The following is a 20,335-nucleotide window of genomic DNA, read 5'->3' as shown; positions in this document are numbered from 1 at the left end:
CATCTGTTCAATGCCCTTGCCCTGTCTTTCAGATCCCATCAAACTCCCTTGTCTCCCCCAACGTAATTCATTGTCTGGCTTAGTGACCATCTACTTCAGGGACTGGTATGGTTCTCCCAGTGGCACTGCTTGGAGCAGGGCCATTTAAATGGCTGGCAGCTGCCAAAGGTAGGAATTGAACCCCAGACAGGCTTAGGACGACCACCACAATCTCACTTATGGCAAGCAGAATAGGTCAGGCTCACGAACCTCTCCCCAACCACCGGCATTTACACCGGAGGGGTGTGGGAGTACACAGGGAGGGTAAAATTCTCTGGCTACTGTGAGGGCTCAGTGTCACATTACCTTACAGTGAGGCTGAGTGTGAGTGTTGATGATAGTGGGTGAGACAATGGATTGCTTTGATGGAAAGTAATGCGTATGTCTGTGCAAAGACTGTCAGATTGAGAATCATAACTGACAATATCAATACAAATCTGACAGTTTGATCAAAACAAAGCCTAAACTTAAAATGAAATGAAATTCTGATAAAAACAGTTGCTGCTACAGAGCAAGACCAGGTGACTGCAAGGCAATTGGATCCCATGTAACAAGATAGATCTCCTTTCGGTGGAACATTTGCTACCAATGGCCTCACTCTGGACAATGCTGTATCCATGAGAGTTTTCAGCCTGGTTTTGACTCCTCCAGATCTGTTCTCATGACCAATCTTTCAGAGCTAATTGGTCCTTGGTGTTCATGATCAGACTTTAGTTGAATAACAGCAAGAACAGAAATGGTTGGAGAAACTCAGCAAGTCTGGCGGGATCTGTGGAGAGCAAGCAGAGTTAACACTTCAAGCCCAGTAACCCTTGTAAAGGTGGATTCAAAACATTAACCCTGCTTCTCTCCAGAGATGCTGTCAGTCTTGTTGAGTTTTTCCAGCCATTTCTGTTTTTGTTTCAGATTTCTATGGTCTACATTTCTTTGTTTGGCATTACCAACACTGTGCCACTCCTTGTAAGCTCCCTACAGAAGATCTAACTCTAACATTTCTTATAACTGTTCTATACTTTTAAACTTAAATGAAGCTTCTTTTTACAACCTTCGATCTGTACATCCTTACCGACTACGATCTGCCTGTATGGCTCGTAAACAAAGCTTGTACTCAGGTACATGTGACAGTAAATTAATCAATCAATCCATGCTGGCCTCTGAGGAGACGACTCAGTCAAACATATACAGAGCTTTATCCCTTTAGATAAACAAACACTTCATTTTGTAAGTGGTTGGAATTGTCTATCACAATACTCACCTAATGGACGTACCATTGTGAAAATGATGCCTTGGGAAGTCAGTCATGCAGCATAAATCCTAAAATGGTGTATGCCAATAGGAATGTGAAACACCTAGCACTTTGTTACATATGTTTTATTGGGCAGTCCGTGGGGAGTCCCAATTATCATCCCATTTAACAGCAAAGCGATGGAAGGGGTCATCAACAGCGCTGATAAGTGACACTTGCACAGCCATAATTTGCTTACTGATGCTCCAATATGGATTCTGTCAGAACCATTTGGTTTCTGATTTTATTACAACCTTGTAGCAAAGATGAACAAAAGAGCCAAACTGAGGATCAAGTGCCTGCCCTTGACAATGAGGCAGCATTTGATGAAATAGCCCTAGCCAAAATAATATTGGTAGGAATCCGGGTAAAACTCTCTGCTGGTTTCACTCATTCCCAGCACAAAGGAAGATAGATCAACCTAAATCATCTTAGTCCCAGAACTTGAGAAGAAGAGTTCCTCAAAGAAGCGTTCTAGGCATAATAACGTTCAGTTGCTCCATTAATGACTTTCCGTCCATCATAAGGTCAGAAATGGGGATGTTGCTGATGGTTATAAAGTACCCAGCACTGTTTAAAACTCAGGCACTGAAGTAGCCTTTGTTCATATGCAGCAAGATTGACCAACCATAATGCTGTATGGTACAGAGGTACTATCAGAATGGCTGCATAATGGTACTATCCCTGTACTAGTAGTCCAGAGATCTCTGGTTAATGATCCATGGACATGGGTTCAAATCCCACTGTAGCAGTTGGTGGAACTTAATTGTATTGAACTTACCTGGAATGGAAACTAACCTTTGTAATGGTGTTCATGAAACTATCATCAATTAATTGCATTCTTACATAAAAATCCATCCAGTTCACTAGTATCCTTAAAGCAATGAAATCTGCTCTCCAATCTTTTCATGCTTACATGTGACACCCGACTTTTAGCCCCATGATGAAATGTCCTATCAAGTCACTCTATTCAACTACAACTACGGATAGGCAACAAATATAGGTCTTGCCAGCAAAGCCCATATCCCATCAAAGAATTGTGGCAATTAATATTTGTTCTGTATAAATTCCAGATAAGGAACATCGCCAACAAGAAAAAGTCTCACCATTTCCCCTTGATGTTCATTACCACCACTGAATATTCCCCCGTCCACCTATAATGTGAACTAGGCCACCCATATAAATGATATGGCTACAAGCACAGGTTAGAGACTAGAGATTTTACAGCAAGCAACTCAACCCCTCTCAGTTTGATAGCTGCCAACCAGCTACAAGGCATGCTGAGGATTGTGATAGAATGCTGTCCAGTTGCACAGATAGATGCGGATTCAATATCACTGGGGCTTGACCACATCCAGGACAAAGCAGCCCACTTGACTGGCACACCATGGACCACTCCTAACATTGATTCCTTCCCACAGTGGCATCAGTGTGTATCACCTACAAAATAAAGAAGTCTAACTACGATCTCTGAGGAGATAACAACATCATTTACTTGGCAGTAATTAAGCTAACTGGTCATAAAATAACCTGCTCTCTTGCTGTTTATATAATAAACTACTATTGTCAGGAGGAATGTACCTTTTCTGTCAAAGACCTTTTGATCTTCTCAGAATTGGTAAAGAAAATTTCCATTCTCGTGTCATTCTGCATTCCAGGTCCTCAAAGTACCACCAGAACTGAGTCAGTTCTTTGTCTAAGTTTTGAGAAAATGCTTTGAGTTCAAAAATCATTGCACGTATAGGGGACCTAAAACAAGAAGAGGAACTTACATATTGTACCCATAGCTGAAGCATGCCTTTTACGTTTATAAATAATGCCTGTTTAAGAGTTCAGACCAAGTTTCTGTTGAGTCAGGAAGACTCTCTATACCTGTAAAAATGGCCAGTGGAAACTAAATCTGGAAGTTTAGAAATAGAAAGAATTAGAACATAGAACATAGAACATAGAACATTACAGCACAGTACAGGCCCTTCAACCCTCGATGTTGTGCCGACCTGTCATACCGATCTCAAGCCTATCTAACCTACACTATTCCATGTACGTCCATATGCTCATCCAATGACGACTTAAATGTACCTAAAGTTGGCGAATCTACTACCGTTGCAGGCAAAGTGTTCCATTCCCTTACTACTCTCTGAGTAAAGAAACTACCTTTGACATCTGTCCTATATCTTTCACCCCTCAATTTAAAGCTATGCCCCCTTGTGCTCGCCGTCACCATTCTAGGAAAAAGGCTCTCCCTATCCACCCTATCTAACCTGTCTTAGGGACAAACTCATTAAAAATTTTCAAGGTTCAGAAAGACCAAAGCTTGAAGGTTACTCTCTGCTTGGTTTCATACCATCAGACTTCCATGCGCGCTCCTAACTTTTTAAGATGCATCCAGATTTCCCACATCTACAAACACAAGAAAAATAACGCTAAGCCTCATAAGGCAATAATTATTGCAGCAACTGCTGAACTCTGTCCCTTGCCCCGAGGGGCATCTTAAGCTGAGCTCATATGGTACAGAAAGTAGAGACCTGGCATGACAAGGATTTACCTTTGTACTTTTAATCCAGACTACGAAGGTTCACTGGGTGTAAAAGTCAGGAAAAATGTCTCGCATTGTTTCACATTTTGACAATAAAGTTTGCTGAGAAAGAAAATAAATCATAATAATGATCTTCATTTCCATTGTTGATTTAAAGAAAACAATTTTTTCTAATGTTATGAAGAAGGTTAGGAAAGGAAAATTACTAAAAGGTAGTTTAAAAAGTTCCATTACAGCAACAAGTTAGTGATGAGAGATTTAAAGAACAGAATTACACATTCCACGTGAACAAGGAAACAAGCTGGGATAAATGTGATAAGTTCCATTTCACTGAAGACTAAACATTGTGTGAAATTAGTCCAGGGTTTTGGCATGGAGTTTTAACAGAAAATACCCACTTTGGAATAGTATTTCTTTGTTCTGTGTTGTTATAGTTACAGAATTAATTCTATTTCTTTTCCTGTTATGAGTATCATTTTTGAAATTCACAACACTTTTGTAGAGAATCTGTGCCAAAGTGTTTGCCTTGCTGTAATTGTAGGAGAAACAACAGTTCCTATACGTTTGTCACTTGGCAGACCAGTATAGTCTATATTATTTTTTTGGTACAACATCATCTTTTCATTTCCTTGTGTAAATTCATGTTGAAATTCCAAACATTTCTTCTGGTTTGCCAGGTTGTTTTAAGCATTAGAATGCCAGACAACAAGAAGTTCATTGTATCTGAAAGTAAGAGTAATGGACAACTATAAATGTTTGTAAGCATAATAACTTCACTAAAGGTTTAAGCCATCAGTTTTGGGGCTAAGTCAAGTGTGGCTGTTCCAATATATTATTTGTTACAATGACTCATTAATGGTGCGAAACCAAAAAAAAAGTGTGATTTGTTTCAACTAACCACAGGAGAACTTGCATTGGAGTAGTTTTCTCCCAGTTGTTTGCTCAAACATGTTTCTAGATGGGTCACTGTTGCATTGACCATTTTAACATCATAAGTTTGTTTATAAAAGGCAAACAATAACTATTTGCATAGGTGGCATGGTGACTCAGTGGTCAGCCCTGCTGCCTCACTATGCCAGGGACCCGGCTTGGATTTCACCTTCAGGTGACTGTCTGTGTGGAGTTTGCACAATCTCCCTGTGTCTGCGTGGGTTTCCTCCGGGTGCTCCGGTTTCCTCCCCTAGTCCGGAGATGTGCAGGGTAGGTGGATTGGCCATGCTAAATTGCCCATAGAGTCCAGGGATGTTTAGGTTAGGTGGGTTAGACATGGGAAATGCAGGGAATGGGTCTGAGTGTGCTTGGGTCTCTTTGGAGGGGTGGTGTAGACTTGTTGGGCTGAATAGCCTGTTTCCACACTGTGGGGATTCTATGATTCTGTAAATACGCTATCTAAATGCGTAGAAGGTTATATGGTGATTCAAAGATTGAGAATGAGAGGCAATTTATTTTTCTGTTGAACAAAAGCAGAAATTGCTGGAGAAATTCAGCAGGTCTGGCAACATCTGTAAAGAGAAAGCAAAGCTACTTTTTGAGTACAGCGACCCTTCCTCAGAACAGTTCACTTCTAAAGGAGGGTAACTGGCTCTGAAACGTTAACTTTGCCTTCACTCCACATATGTTTCCAGACCTGCTGACTTTCTCCAGCAATTTCTGCTTTTGATTTCCAGCATCAACAGTTCTTTGTTTTTATTTTTCTTCTGCATGTGATCTGAATTACTTAATGCCCTAATCTTGTAATTTACGGCACATCAATTCTGGCTTTGCATGTGACACCTGGGTTCCAAGTAATTGCTAAAGAAGACACTTTCCATTGTCGTAATGTTCTATTTTGTGCATGAAAATGCCCTTTCAATCCTTCCCCACCATAATTTGGAAATTTGTGTTGTTTCATAAGAGAACAAATAAGTGCAGGAGTATCCAATTCAGCCCCTCAATTCTTATAAGGGGCTATTGTGGCTCAGTGATGATATCCCTATCTCTGAGCTAGGATACCTGAGTTCAAGCCCCACTTGCTTCAGATGTTTCTCATAACATCTTTAAATAAGTTGATTCAGGAATATCTGAGATGATGGCCAATTGATATAATGTCAATACAACTTCCCTGCTGCCTCCTTGATATCGTCCAGACTCCCATCATGCCTCACCCCATTATCCTGGACTCCCCTGAAGTTTAAAAATCTAACTCTGCCTTGAATATATTCAATGATCCAACCTCCACTGCTTTATGATGTGGAAAATTCCAAAGGTTAATAATTCCCCCTCATCTCTATCTTAAACAGGATAACCCTTGCTCTGAGATAACAAGGTGTAGAGCTGGATGAACACAACAGGCCAAGCAGCATCAGAGGAGCAGGAAGGCTCACATTTCAGGCCTAAATCCTTCTTCAGAAAACCTCCACACATTTTCTGAAGAAGGGTCTAGGCCCAAAACGTCAGCCTTCCTGCTCCTCTGATGCTGCTTGGCCTTATGTGTTCATCCAACTCTACACTTTGTTATCTCAGATTCTCAGGCATCTGCATTTCCTACTATCTCTGAATCATTTCTAACCCTTACTCTGAAACTGTTGTCCACATGGGGAAAAGTCCTTTCAAAATCTAAGCTGAATAACGTGCTTCCTTCGAACCAAATATGTCGCAATAAGATCATCTCTCACTGCGTGACTTTTCACTGCTTGAACCAAGACCCCGGTGGCCAGGTTTTAGGTATCACGGTGGTTCAGTGGATAGCGCTGCCTCTTCACAGCACCAGGGACCCGAGTTCAATTCCCACCTCCGGCAATTGTCTGTGTGGAGTTTGCACATTCTCCCTGTGTCTGCGTGGGTTTCCTCCAGGTGCTCTGGCTTCCTCCCACAGTCCAAAGATGTGCAGGTTAGGTGGTTTGGTTAAGCTAAATTGCCCAAAGTGCCCAGGGATGTGTGGATTAGCCGTGGGAAATACAAGGTTAAAGGATAGGGTGGGGGATCAGTCTGGGTGGGATGTTCTGTTAAGAGTAATTGTGGACTAGTGGGTTGGATAGCCTGTTTCCACAGTGTAGGCATTCTATGGAGTTTAGGAAACTTTTGTGGGAGGGCCATATAGGTGTTGTCTCAGTCTTCACCTAATTGTCGGTTTCCAGAAAAGCTGCAGATATGAATGTCTGTGTGGACTTATTGTGTGCCTAGAACACAGTTTGGTATACGAGCATGAAGCTGATACTCTTCAGAATCAGCTGTTGTCTGAAAACCCTCCAGTTTTTTGACTGACCATTCTATGTACAACTTGAGAGATCATCAGACAAAATTATCAACAGTCTCCAACAGAGATCAATCTTCACTCCAGTTCTTCACCACCAAGATCACAGCTGTTAATGTATGCTGATGACATGCCCTTGACTTTCCAGCTAAAAAACGCTTCAGAACATTGAGGAAGTATTCAGTGGAGGCTTGAGTTCTCCAGAAGCCTACTTAAGAAAATGGAGAGTTTGATTTTGAACACTTCTGTTTCAGCCTTCCCTTTTAAAAACTTAAACATCAGCTGAGAATGTCATGTTCAGTTCTGTTGCTGACCATTCACCCACAGCCAAAGACCAAAATTCCTTAGCATCACTTTTGACCGTGTGTTGATCTACGGGTAATGATGACCTTGTGGTATTATTGCTGGACTGTTAATCCAGAGACCCAGATAATGTTCTGGGGACCTGAGTTTGAATCCCACCGTGGCATATGGTAGAATTTGAATTTAATTAAAAAAGGAATATCTGGAATTAAGAATCTAATCATGACCATGAATCGATTGTCGAAAAAAACCCATCTGGTTCATTAATGCCCTTTAGGGAAGGAAACTGCCATCCTTACCTGATCTGGCCTATATGTGACTCCAGACCCACAGCAATGTGGTTGACTCTAAACTGCCCTCTGAGCAATTAGGGATGGGCAATAAATGCTACCTGGCCAGTGATACCCTCATCCTGTGAACGAGTAAAGAGAAAAAGCCTCCTGGAGAGAAACTCTCCAAAATGTCCATGAGCTGATTCCCACTGAGCTTCAGTACCTTATTAAATGCCTTTACAGAAGTTCGAATATACCACATTGAACATTTCTCTTTGTTTACTTTGCTTGTCATATTCTCAAAGCTCTCCAAGGCTAAGTAGGTCTCTGTGTCAAGCTTTCTTTTAAAACACTCAGTGTTTCTCTGTTCAATTTGTTCTAAAACCGGTATCATTATCTTACCAAAAAGAAAAGTTGCCAATTTTTAATTTGCTTTTGACTGCCTCAGCTTTAAACTGGACAGGTAGTTCTGTGATCCAGTGGTCCCAGTGGAGGGCACATTTGCACAGAACAGATTCCATTGTAAGCTCGGGTGCTTGTTAGAGGGAACATCCAGCTACAGCTCCCAACCTTCGAATTCTGCGTCTTGCTCCATACACAAGTCTGTTTTTGACCAGTGAAATGTTAAATGCACTTCCCTTTTCTTCTCTTTTCCAAGGCAAACAAATAACTGGTGTTCTAGCCGTTGGTCTCTATGTTTAAGTCGTTTCTGTTTGGTCTAATTTTGGGCTTGACTGGTGCTTTATTGTAAAATAAAAAGTCAACAACACAAATTGAAAAGAAAAATACAAGGAAAACTTTAAACAAATCAGAAGGAAGAACTTAATTCATTCAACTATGGAGTAAAAGGTAAAATGTATAAAATAACATGAGATGTAGAAGGTACCTGAACATGACAATACACTGGAAGGAAACTAAAGAAAATAGGTCAATGCAATGTAACAAAGTAATGTGAGGAAATGATCTACGCAACTGAAGTACAGTTCAGATCCTTCACCAACTCATTTAAAACAATAGTAATTGGTTAGCATAGTTGGTTAGTTCAGTTGGCTGAATAATTGGTTGGTGATGCAAAGTGGTCCCAACAGGAGGGGTTTAATTGTTGCAGAGATAATGGGAACTGCAGATGCTGGAGAATCCAAGATAATAAAATGTGAGGCTGGATGAACACAGCAGGCCCAGCAGCATCTCAGGAGCACAAAAGCTGACGTTTCGGGCCTAGACCCTTCATCAGAGAGGGGGATGGGGAGAGGGAACTGGAATAAATAGGGAGAGAGGGGGAGGCGGACCGAAAATGGAGAGTAAAGAAGATAGGTGGAGAGAGTATAGGTGGGGAGATAGGGAGGGGATAGGTCAGTCCAGGGAAGACGGACAGGTCAAGGAGGTGGGATGAGGTTAGTAGGTAGATGGGGGTGCGGCTTGGGGTGGGAGGAAGGGATGGGTGAGAGGAAGAACCGGTTAGGGAGGCAGAGACAGGTTGGACTGGTTTTGGGATGCAGTGGGTGGGGGGGAAGAGCTGGGCTGGTTGTGTGGTGCAGTGGGGGGAGGGGACGAACTGGGCTGGTTTAGGGATGCAGTAGGAGAAGGGGAGATTTTGAAACTGGTGAAGTCCACATTGATACCATTAGGCTTCAGGGTTCCCAGGCGGAATATGACCTGTCTGTCTCCTCTCCACCTATCTTCTCCTCTATCCATCTTTGATCCGCCTCCCCCTCTCTCCCTATATATTTCAGAATCCCCTCCCCCTCCCCCATTTCTGAAGAAGGGTCTAGGTCTGAAACATCAGCCTTCCTGATCCTCTGATGCTACTTGGCCTGCTGTGTTCATCCAGCTCTACACCCTTCTTTAAGAACTTTGTTGACTAGCCTGTCATTTCCTTTTGCATACCCATCTTTAACCTAACTGCGTTGCAGTAACTGTTTTCAAGTTGTGGTATATCTTCCAACTGCCCAGTCTCATTTCTGAATAATTGGCTCAGAACTGCTGCTTCCCTTTGTGGACTTTCTATGTACTCACTAAAAAAATTCTCCCAAATGCCACATAAGCGGCATGCAATCCATCTCCAACAAAGGAGAATCTACATCAAATTGAAAAAAAAATCAATCTGGCAAAGATTAGCAGTTAGCCAGAGAATTAGAAAAGTTTAAAAAACCATCAAAAGATGACCAAATACAAAATAAAGAAGCAGAAAATAAGCTTTGATGGAGAAATGCCCAAATTATGTCAAGAAGGACAGCACAAGCTTCTTTATATAAAAATATGTATGTCTGTAAAGGAAGAGAGAGGCTAAAGTGGATACAGGCCACTTAGAGAATGAGGCTGGGGAAATTACAATGGCAAATTGATTGCACTTACATTCCAACACTATTGATCCCATATCTACATTCTTAGTTTTTGTCAGGCCATCCCATCTTTGAGCACATTTTGAACAGTCATCAGTTTTCTTAGGATAGAATTGGAATTTTTTGCGAACATCACAGACAGTGTGATAACTTTGATGTTTTCCATGATATTGATTTGTGTGAAAGATGTGTTCACTACTCTTTGTCTCACCCTGTATATTGACAGATTCTGGTTTGTTGATCAATTCATGTCTATGCCTTTGGTGAGATACCACTTTATCTTTAATGTAGTTTGAAGAAACTCCTTGTGCTGGGTATGTTGGGATCAGTACACAGTTCTTTGTAGCTGCCTCTGGACCTGGACCCTGCCTCTACAATTTTTTTTCTACCAGATGCTTCATAAAATTGATTGATATTTGTGCAGTTCCTTGGTCTATGCAGAAGTATACCTTCACTATGTCTTGCAGTATTTGGGTATGTCTACATTTTAATTATGTCAATAGTCAAGTTGTGATGACCTCCTTCTATTTACACCTATCCATCAGTATTCATCAACACTAAGTGTTTGGGTTATCTAGCAAATCTTTCTGGAAAGTTCTGATGGGAATTGATGCAATTGTCAGTTCTGGTTGCTCGGCCCCCATTGGAAAAATCATATTGCGCATCCTTTCCTCTGTATCCAATCTTAAAGTGGTCTATGAATTCTGTGAGCTATGTCTAAAAATTCTAATCAATGAATACAGAAGTTTAATCTGACTCTGAATCAGTCCTCTAGTGTAGTCAATTTCATATGAAGATTTTTTAATTCTTCAACTGTTAATTCTGACACATTAAGCCTGTGTAGACTTTTTTTCCCAGCTGTGAAGCAAATATTAATAGCCTACTTTCCTTCATTGGAAACATCTGATTCTAGAAACCATAGTCTTAAATGCACTTTAAACATTGTAAATTCTGCTAGCGGGTCTGCTGTGTTCCAGTCTATATGAGGGAATTTTGTGGACATTCTGACAATATGCCTTTGACATGATGTTGTTTGTTATTGAACCAGCACATGCACTGATCATTTTGCCTTTATCATATAAGTTAAACTGCTCTCTTGACAGGGATTTATTTATTTACATGCAGCTATGTGTTCCACAGTCTCGGAAGCGATAATGAGCAAAGATATTGAGGGTTGTTTCATACACTTTAGTTGGTTTTAAGACTGTTGACCATGTGTTTCACCTCTAGATTGGCTTGCTTTCTGCTGAATGTTCAAGCATAATAGACCTCATCAGCAGATTGTCTTCACCGACTTTTCAGCTCACGTTAATAATAATAATCTAATCATTTATTGCCCATCCAGTATTGATTGACTCCTCAGGTTAGTTTATCAAAACAGTAAAATACATTATTAGTTATAAAGCAGAGATTGCAGCAAACAAACAGATTTTTATGCATGCAACTTGCAAACCCACTGTAAATGAACTGGCAGACAGTCACATAATTGTATGCTCAGAACACATGGACCCCTGAAGGGTGAACTCCCTTGAAGTGAAGGTAGACGTTTAACAATTAGTTCCTCAAAGATCTGACGTAGGTTAGACAGACATTATCTTTCCATAATATACATGTGTTGACTGTCATTGAATAATCCACACTTTTCACAATAACTGTATATTCTAGAACCATTTAGTACAGAAGAGGTCGTTAGGCCCATCGAGTTTGTACTGCCAAAAAATATACTACTACATGCACTAGTCCCACTTTGCTGCCTTACACCCAAAACCTGGAATGTTATGACATTTCAAGCACTCATCCAAGTACTTTTTAGCAGTTGTGAGGTTACCTGCCTCAACTCAAATGCAGTGCATTCCAGACCCCACCCTCCAGAAGAAAAAGCTTTATCTCTACTCACCTCTAAGCCTTCTGTTTTCCGCTTTAAAGTCCTGGTCCCTTGTTATTGGCCCTTCAATTAAGGGGAACAGCAAATTTCTATCCACCGTATCAATGCCTCACATGTTCTTGTACGCCTCTATTACCCTCAACCTTCTTAGCCCCAAAGAAACAACACAAGCCTATCCAACCCCTCTTGTCTCAGGATTGTTTCAATAAATTGCTTTGCCTTGAAGTTTAGACTCGGTGGTCTGAATTCTTCAGTCTAATCCTTCCTCTCTCATTTAAACTATGATACAATATTCATCAGCCTCAAGCCTGCAGCCAAGAAAGATTGGAAAATGATGGTTAGAACCTCCTGTATTTCTTTCCAAACTTTCCTTAGCTGTTTAGGACATATTTCATATGTGATTTATGTATTTTCAAAGATGCTAAATGCATTTTTTTTCTCCTTCACTATTTTTATCCTTTCCAATATCTCACAACCCTTCTCTTTAACTGAGATAACAAGGTATAGAGTTGGACGAACACAGCACGCCAAACAGGAGAGGAGCAAGAAGGTTGCCATTTCGGGCCTAGATCTTCTGAAGAACGATCCCCTCTGAAGAAGGGTCTAGGCCCAAAATGTCAGCCTTCCTGCTCCTCTGATGCTGCTTGGTCTGCTTGTTCATCCAGCTCTACACCTTGTTATCTCAGATTCTCCAGCATCTGCAGTTCCTACTTTCTCTTTAACTACAATGTTTGCTTCATTCCTGAATACTATGAAGATAGGAACATAGCCATTAAGTACCATTCCCATGCTTTGCATTTTCTCACACTTCCTTGGCTTCATATTCCTGCTTACTCATTGGAAGTTCCAACTTTTGAGGAGGACATCAAAGTATTTAAAAGTGATACACTTGTTATATGGCAAATGCCACAGCTATATCTCTTTAAGCATTCCCATTGTTAGAAACAGATGCCTTACAGTGCCAAATAATGCAACCTTTATTACACTCAATTGACTTAAATTTACATGAAGTTCAGCGACGTCAAACAATGGCAATGGCCATATTCCCAATTTCCTATCAATTCTGCTTCATTCTTCAAGAATATGTTTTCCATTTATATCTTTCCTCTCACAAATTCTTCTCCTGTAATGCCGATGAAACAACTGCAAAATCATAATGTAATACAGAACATTTTCTGCTAAATGTGAGCACTTTCCCCTTACATGTAATTTAGAGTTGTTAGTTCCCAAAATGGTGAGCTCTCAATTTGTCTTAGGACAGTTTTGCTGTCGATGGGGAGCAAGTGAGTGAGTATCTTAACAGGAAAACCAATTAATAGCAGATAAACAGAATGGAAAAGCCCTAGCTATCCAGTAGTTTGTGACTTGCAGCTATTTGAGCTTCTTTGTTATAATTGACACTTATAAAAATCCTCAGTCCTGTGGGATAGTTCTTAACCAGGAAAATGTAAGTAATCCTCTGTAAAGCCTTTTACTATTGGAGAAAAGCATCTGTTCTGGTTATTGGTAACATATCCAGTTATTTTTCATTTCGTGTTCAGACAGAGAGCGGAAGTAACTGACAAGTAACTGAGCAGTCTTAATTGAAAAATTAGGGGAAATCAGGCTTCAAAAAATATATCATGGTGTTAACTATCTTCAAATAACAAGCAGAAGAATAAAGGTCATCTCATAAGGAGCCAACATTCAAAGAAAGGCAATTAGTAGTAGTTAATTACCTTTCAGGAGAGCTTCTTAATCACACATGAAACATCCTGTTCTTGACCCTTAAGTAGCACCAGCATGCTGTCAGAAGCAGGAAATCAGTTTTTCAAATGGTGCATGAATCAATTCCATTAGCAATTGTTCTCATTACTGACTTGCTTATGATTGTGTTACAGATTTTTGCCAGATCCCCTGCCTGAATGGAGGATACTGCATTGGACGGGACAAATGCAGATGCCCTTCAAACTCAACAGGGAAGTTCTGCCACCTTCCGGTACCCCCTGAAAAGCAAACTGTGTCAAAGACAGCGCCTGTCCGTTCTTCAGTTTCACAGTCTGTATACACTCTGCCTCTTTCTAACCAACAAGGTAATGCAATAAATTCTCATATTATTATTTTTTAAAAAGTCTATTTTGGCATAAGATAGGATATTATTACCTTTGCAAAAATATAATCAGTGTCAAAATTGGTCCTGTGCTGAAATACATTGTTAATTTGTGCACTTTAGATGGATATTTGATTTGAGCTGGTAGAATTATTTTGCCACCTATTGAATATGATTCCATTCATATTTCTACAGTGCTGTTGGTTGTTCCCAGGATAATAATGGGGATATCATTTTCAAAATGCAAAGACAACATTTATTGTCAATGTCCACACTCCTTTGAGATGATGATACTGGATTCTCTTTCAAGGACTTTGTTTAGCTCAGAGATAATGGGAACTGCAGATGCTGGAGAATCCAAGATAATAAAGTGGGAAGCTGGATGAACACAGCAGGCCAAGCAGCAGATGAAGGGTCTAGGCCCGAAACGTCAGCTTTTGTGCTCCTGAGATGCTGCTTGGCCTGCTGTGTTCATCCAGCTTCACACTTTATTATCTTTGTTTAGCTCAGTTGGCTAGTTTGCAATGCAGTGTGATGCAAACAGCATCAACAGTTGAGAAGGGAGGGAACCTAAAGTGTTGGAAATTAATTGCCCACTTCTTGTAATCTTATCAATATAAGTGGCCAAGATTTTCTGCTTATGTTATTGGGAAGGCTGTAACTGTATTCACTATTAATTATTGCATAAATTAAATAGCCTTTGTTAAACTGCACATATGGAAGAGTCCAAATGTTGTCAGAGATCTTCCACTGCTCAACAAGATGTACTGTTGTAGTTTTCACTGATAAGCTCAACATTGAAGTAACTGCAATGGAGTGAAATTGCTGTCCCTGCCCACTATTTCTGTATCAGGAACAACTATAAAGTAAGGATTGTAGTATTCAGGGGTGCATGACCTCTTTAAAAAAAAAAGCCAGGAAAGGAGGATGCTGGAGGATACTGTGTATCCGAAAAAAAAAGTAGAAATCGTTGGGAACACTCAACAGGTCAGTTAGCATTTGTGTGGAAAAGAAAGTTATCATTTTGAGTAACTGCTAGTTCTGATGAAAGCTTACCTGACTTGAAATGTTAAACTCAACTTTCTCCCCATAGATGCTGCCAGACTTGCTGAGTTTTCCAGCAATTTCTGTTTTTGTTGTAAGTATTATTTATTCTTGAACAATCTCTCCAGCGCTGCAAAAGTGATTTTGCAAGTTTGGACATTTATTCCATTAGAAGAAATGAAAGCTGGGGACGATTAACAAAGTAAAAATCAGATTAAAGTTTTTATCTTCTGTAATCTTTCTTCCCTAGTCCCATCTGCATTTCCCAATCTTCATTTTTGTTTTCTGTACATTCAAATCCAATTTATATCTTTTATGTTATCATGTGTTCTACTTGCTGCTTCAGAATCCCGGGTGGAATTTTAAGTTTCCGCCACAGGCAAATGTATAGATGAGTGGAAGGGGTGAGGTTGATCATAAAGTTCTGATGCACACCCACGAAACTGTCCTTGGCCTGTCCACAATTATACACGGATGATGGATGCTTACCTTAACCTTGCTGCAATTCAAATGTTTACAGAAACCAGCATGGCTGGAGAAAGGAGTTCAAGGGCAGGCTCAAACACTGGTGGGTCACATTCCTCATAGATAAAAGAGGAGTTAGGGGGAGATGAATGCTTTCCTTACAGCTTCCATTTCTGAATTAGGTGCTGCTTTATGATTGCCCACATCCCACCTCCCCACACATGAGTGTATCCTTTTTCTTAAATTCACCCACAGGATGTGTGTGTTTCTGGCTGAGCCAGCATTTAGTGCCTGGAAGCTGGTGGTGAGCTGCCTATGCAAACCGTAACCCAACTTTTCCATCAGGAGCCCCATCCTTCTCAAACTTTATCCCCCAATCCTCCTCATGCTGGTATTTACCCGCTCATGGACTCTAGGACTTCTGGAATGTGCAACCTGATTGTTGTATCAATTGCTGCCATTGGTGCTGCTGGGATGACCGAGTAGCCAATCAGCTACCAGAGTTGAGGGCGTGAGGTTGCTGTGATCCACACCAATTCTTCAGGTCAGTGGTCAATGGCTGTTGTGCTGACTTCCTGAACCTGTTCCTAGTGTCAGCCATTTTAGGAGTGGTAGCTAACTGAGCCTCCTTAAAGGCAGCAAAGTGGGATTTTCTAGCCAGTCTTCAGTTTTTGCAGTTGGGCAATAAAAGTGCCTGGAGGGATGGGTGCACAGTGTTCCCTACCTGTCTGATTGGATGTTGGTGCACTTAATGACAGCCAGAATTTCAGAATTGTCACAGCAAAGGAGGAGATGCTTCTGCCCATCATGGTTCCATTACCTACTGCCGATCTCATGTCTTGTTCCCTTCTCTTTGCCCACCCTTTCAATTGCCTATTGGGAGGTTCCATCCCAACGTTCCCCTGCTATCAGGTTTCATGTCTGGAGACTGAGGAAGGGCCACTGCACCCAAAATGCTAACTCTGATTTTTCTTCACATATTTTGCCAGACATGCTGAGCTTTTCCCAATAATTTCTGTACTCAGCAATTTCCCTCACCCAGGTTAATTTAATGATTGAGTACTATTTATTCTTTACCCTTATACTAGTTTTTTTATTCCATTTTCAAGTGTCTGCACCAATAAGCTTTCTACATCGAATTTCCATGAATCAGAATCCCTACAGCGTGAAAGCAGGCCATTCAGTCCATCAAGCCCTCACCAACCCTCCAAACAGTATCCCACTCAGACCCTCCCATATCGCTGTAATCATGCAGTTTCCCATGGCCAATCTACCTAACCTGCACATCTTTGGACTGTGGGAGGACGCCAACATAGACACAGGGAAAATATGCAAGCTCCACACAGACAGTCACCCAAAGGCGGAATCGAACTCAGTTCACTGGCCATATGAGGTAGCAATGCTGATCACTAAGCCACCATGTTGCCCTTGAAGGCAGCTGTAACACAATTATTTTCTGTCCAAATGAATGGATGGAAGATCAGACTGTCATCCAAATATTTGCAGCTTACATCCTTTCCACACGCTTGACACGTTTAATTGTCTTCTTTTGGGTCCGTTATATAAAAGAGGAGGTGCATAAATCGTGGACTAGATGCACTCCTTCCATCGTGTAATCTTTGAAAAGTTCTACCTTGAAACATTGTCTTCATTGTGATGGAAAAGAAATAGTCTGAGAGAGCTTGCATCTTAACTTTTCAGTATATTGAATGGTTATTCCATCTTATCTACAGTTGTTATGCTTCCATCCTTGGTTAATATCCACGTAAACCACCCACCAGAGGCCACTGTACAGATTCATCAAGTGGCAAGAGTTAAGAACGCACCTGACTCTCTAATCAAGAACAGCGTGAAACATTTGCAGGAGCAACAGTCAACCCATTCAGTTCAACAAAGGTCACAGCTTAACGCTAATGGAAACATAAATGGCCAGTCCAAAACACAACCAGTGCTACAGACACCGTCCAGAACTCTGAGTGTGGGAAGATGCTTCCAGGAAACAGTTGATGGCCAGGTAGGATAGAATTTACAGTTTGCCTAATGAAAAAGAAAAATAAGGATTAAAGAAAGTCGACTGCTGATATATTGTTCACGTATGACAAAGAAGACTAAGTTATTTATCCGGAGATAGTATGAATTGCCGATGCTGGAGAATCTGAGGTAACACGGTGTAGAGCTGGATGAACACAGCAGGCCAAGCAGCATCAGAGGAGCTTTCTGAAGAAGGATCTCGACTGAAACGTCAAACTTTCCTGCTCCTCTGATGCTGCTTGGCCTGCTGTGTTCAGCCAGCTTCACACCGTGTTATCTAAGTTATTTATCCTTTGTATTCTGCCATGCAGCCAGCAATATCATGATCGATCTGTAGCTTGCCTCCACATACCTCAGTTTGTCACATGTATCTCTTACTTAACAGAAATCTATCAGTCTTTGATGTGAAATTCACAACTGACCTTGGAGAAACTCCTGCTAGCAGAAGAAAGCCCCAAGTTCTACCATTCTTTGAATGTAGAAATGTTTTGAAATTTTGGTCAGATCCAATTGCTTGTGCAAATTGTTTTTAATCAATCCATCTACCTATTCATTCTGCTTAATATTCAGAAACCCAGAACAAAGCCCCTTAATCTTCTAAATTTGTTGTCTTTTTCCTGGCTTGTGTCATAGCCCATTGTAATTTAGCCCATGGAGTCGGGTATCATTTTGGTAAAGCTGTGAGGCATTCCGTACAAGGCTTTTTCCAAATGTATGGTGTCAAGAACTTGCAGGACTCAAGGTGCAATCTAATCAGGGCCATTCTATTTACCTTTTTTGAATACATTTTACACCTAGTTGTGACATTTCATCCATGACACAAGGACTCCTCAGTTTCTGTGGACCTCCACTGCTTTTAGCTTTTCACCATTTGGAAATTTCTTGGCATTTCTCTGAGTGCAAGCTGACAGTATTTTGATCAGAGATAGTAGGAACTGTGAGGCTGGAGAATCTGAGATAACAAGGTGTAGAGCTGGATGAACACAGCGGGCCAGGCAGCATCAGAGGAGCAGAAAAGCTGTCGTTTCGGGTTGGGACCCTTCTTCAGAAGGCCTCGTTTCTGAAAATGTTCAAGGTGATCAGTCACTATTTGCAAATATAAATTCTGTTGTTTCCTCAAGCTTTGGTGGCTTGATAATGGAAATGGAGGGCCTGCTCCTATTACAAAGTCATCATCACAGCCTTCATTTCAGAAGCTAAGCCTGTCTTTGTGTTGGGCTGTCCTGTAGATGGCACACAGGATGCACTGAATTAACTTTACACATTTTATCATAGCTTTTCATTGAAAGATACAGGATTCTTAAGGGGTTTGACAGGGTAAATGCTGATAGGATGTTTTCCCTCATAGGGCAATGTCTCAAAATAAAACAGTGCCAATTTAAGACTGAGATGAGGAGGAATTGCTTCTCTATGAGGGTTGACAGTCTTTGGAACTCTTTGCCGCAGAGAGAGGTGGGGATAGAGTCGTTGGGTATGTTTAAGGCTCAGGTAGACAGAACCTTGATCAGTCGGACAATCAAGGGTTGTGGGGAAAGCTCAGGAAAGTGAACATGAGGCATGTCAGATCAGTCACTATCCTCTTGATGGGCTGAACAGCCTACGCCCTTTCCTATTGCTTATGGTTTTATCACACAGAATTAGAGCTCCATGTATTGTCACATAAAAATATCTTTTTTAGAGACATATGAGTGGCTCCACATATTCTTCTTGGGATATCGCTGAAGATCAGCATTTCTTGTTCATTCTAAATCTGAATGGATTATCAGGACATTTCGGGGGACAGCTAGGATCTGGCCAGTCACATTTCTGTGGGCCTGGATTTGCATGTAGACGCCCATTCAGGTAAGGATGGAAAATATCCTTCCTGAAAGAACCAGGGGCTTCTATAACAAGCAATTCAATTCAAACATTACCAGTTGCCATGGCTGGATTAGAACCCTTGATCTCTTAATAGTGCCTGAATTACTAGTCAATAATATTGCCATTATGCCACAATCTCTTCCTAATCTATCACGTTCATTCTCGTCCTCTGATTAGACCAAAGAACTGCACCTCTCACACTGATATTGTTTGCTTCTGCAAGCTTAGCATCTGGTTCAATGTGCATGATATGCTTCGTACACCACCCTGTGGCTAAAAGCATTATTTTTGATTATTCCTGTTAATTCAAAGGGTCTCCTGCCATTAAGTGCAACAGTTTGGGAGAATCCCCATAACATAACTAGAGCAACATCAGATTGGCATCAACTGTAATTTGGTAAGACTTTGTGAAGGAAGACGCCTAAGGAATAGGAAAAGAACAGTCAAATGGGATATGAAAAGACAACCCCAGCTGAGGACCTCTTTGGATTAAGTGGAATAAAATGATCTGATGGGCTATGCTATGATCCTTGTAGCATACCCCAAGAAAGCAATGCTTAAGGTTCAAATGTTAAAGACTTCATAATGTGAGTGTTATTGAAATTTTACCAAATCCTGAATGAGGTGGAAATTTGGGAGAATTGCACGAGAAGCCCATCAAAACTTTTCCTGATGCTGGTAACGGCAAGTCACATTTTCCAACCAAGTTCCGAACATTGAGATGAAATTCTTGTGATTGAGTGGTAAGAGGATTTAGAATGTAGATTAATGCTAATTCTACTATCTAATGGTACTGATTCCAGGAATGAGAAACTTCAGTTTTGAAAATAGATTGAAGAGTTTGGGTCTGGTCTCTTTTTAGAGGAGAATAGAAGTTTTCAAAATCCTGAGTGAATGGAATAGAGTAGATCAGGAGATGCTGTTCCTGCTTGGAAAGGGAAAAATAATGAGA

The 20,335-nt window shown here is 40.9% G+C and overlaps 1 protein-coding gene across 1 annotated transcript in view; it reads left to right on the top strand.

The window, feature by feature from the left end:
- LOC125455610 (latent-transforming growth factor beta-binding protein 2-like) overlaps positions 1-20,335 on the top strand; it is a 474,230-nt gene that overhangs the window by 139,025 nt on the left and 314,870 nt on the right. The window contains exons 6-7 of the mRNA XM_048537794.2: positions 13,775-13,966; positions 17,226-17,506. Coding sequence (XP_048393751.1) covers positions 13,775-13,966; positions 17,226-17,506 — 473 coding nt within the window. The remainder of the gene's footprint in view (positions 1-13,774; positions 13,967-17,225; positions 17,507-20,335) is intronic.

This window comes from Stegostoma tigrinum, chromosome 10, assembly GCF_030684315.1.
Source record: "Stegostoma tigrinum isolate sSteTig4 chromosome 10, sSteTig4.hap1, whole genome shotgun sequence".
In the NCBI taxonomy this organism is placed as follows: Eukaryota; Metazoa; Chordata; class Chondrichthyes; order Orectolobiformes; family Stegostomatidae; genus Stegostoma; species Stegostoma tigrinum.
This window is presented reverse-complemented; position numbering and strand designations above follow the sequence as displayed.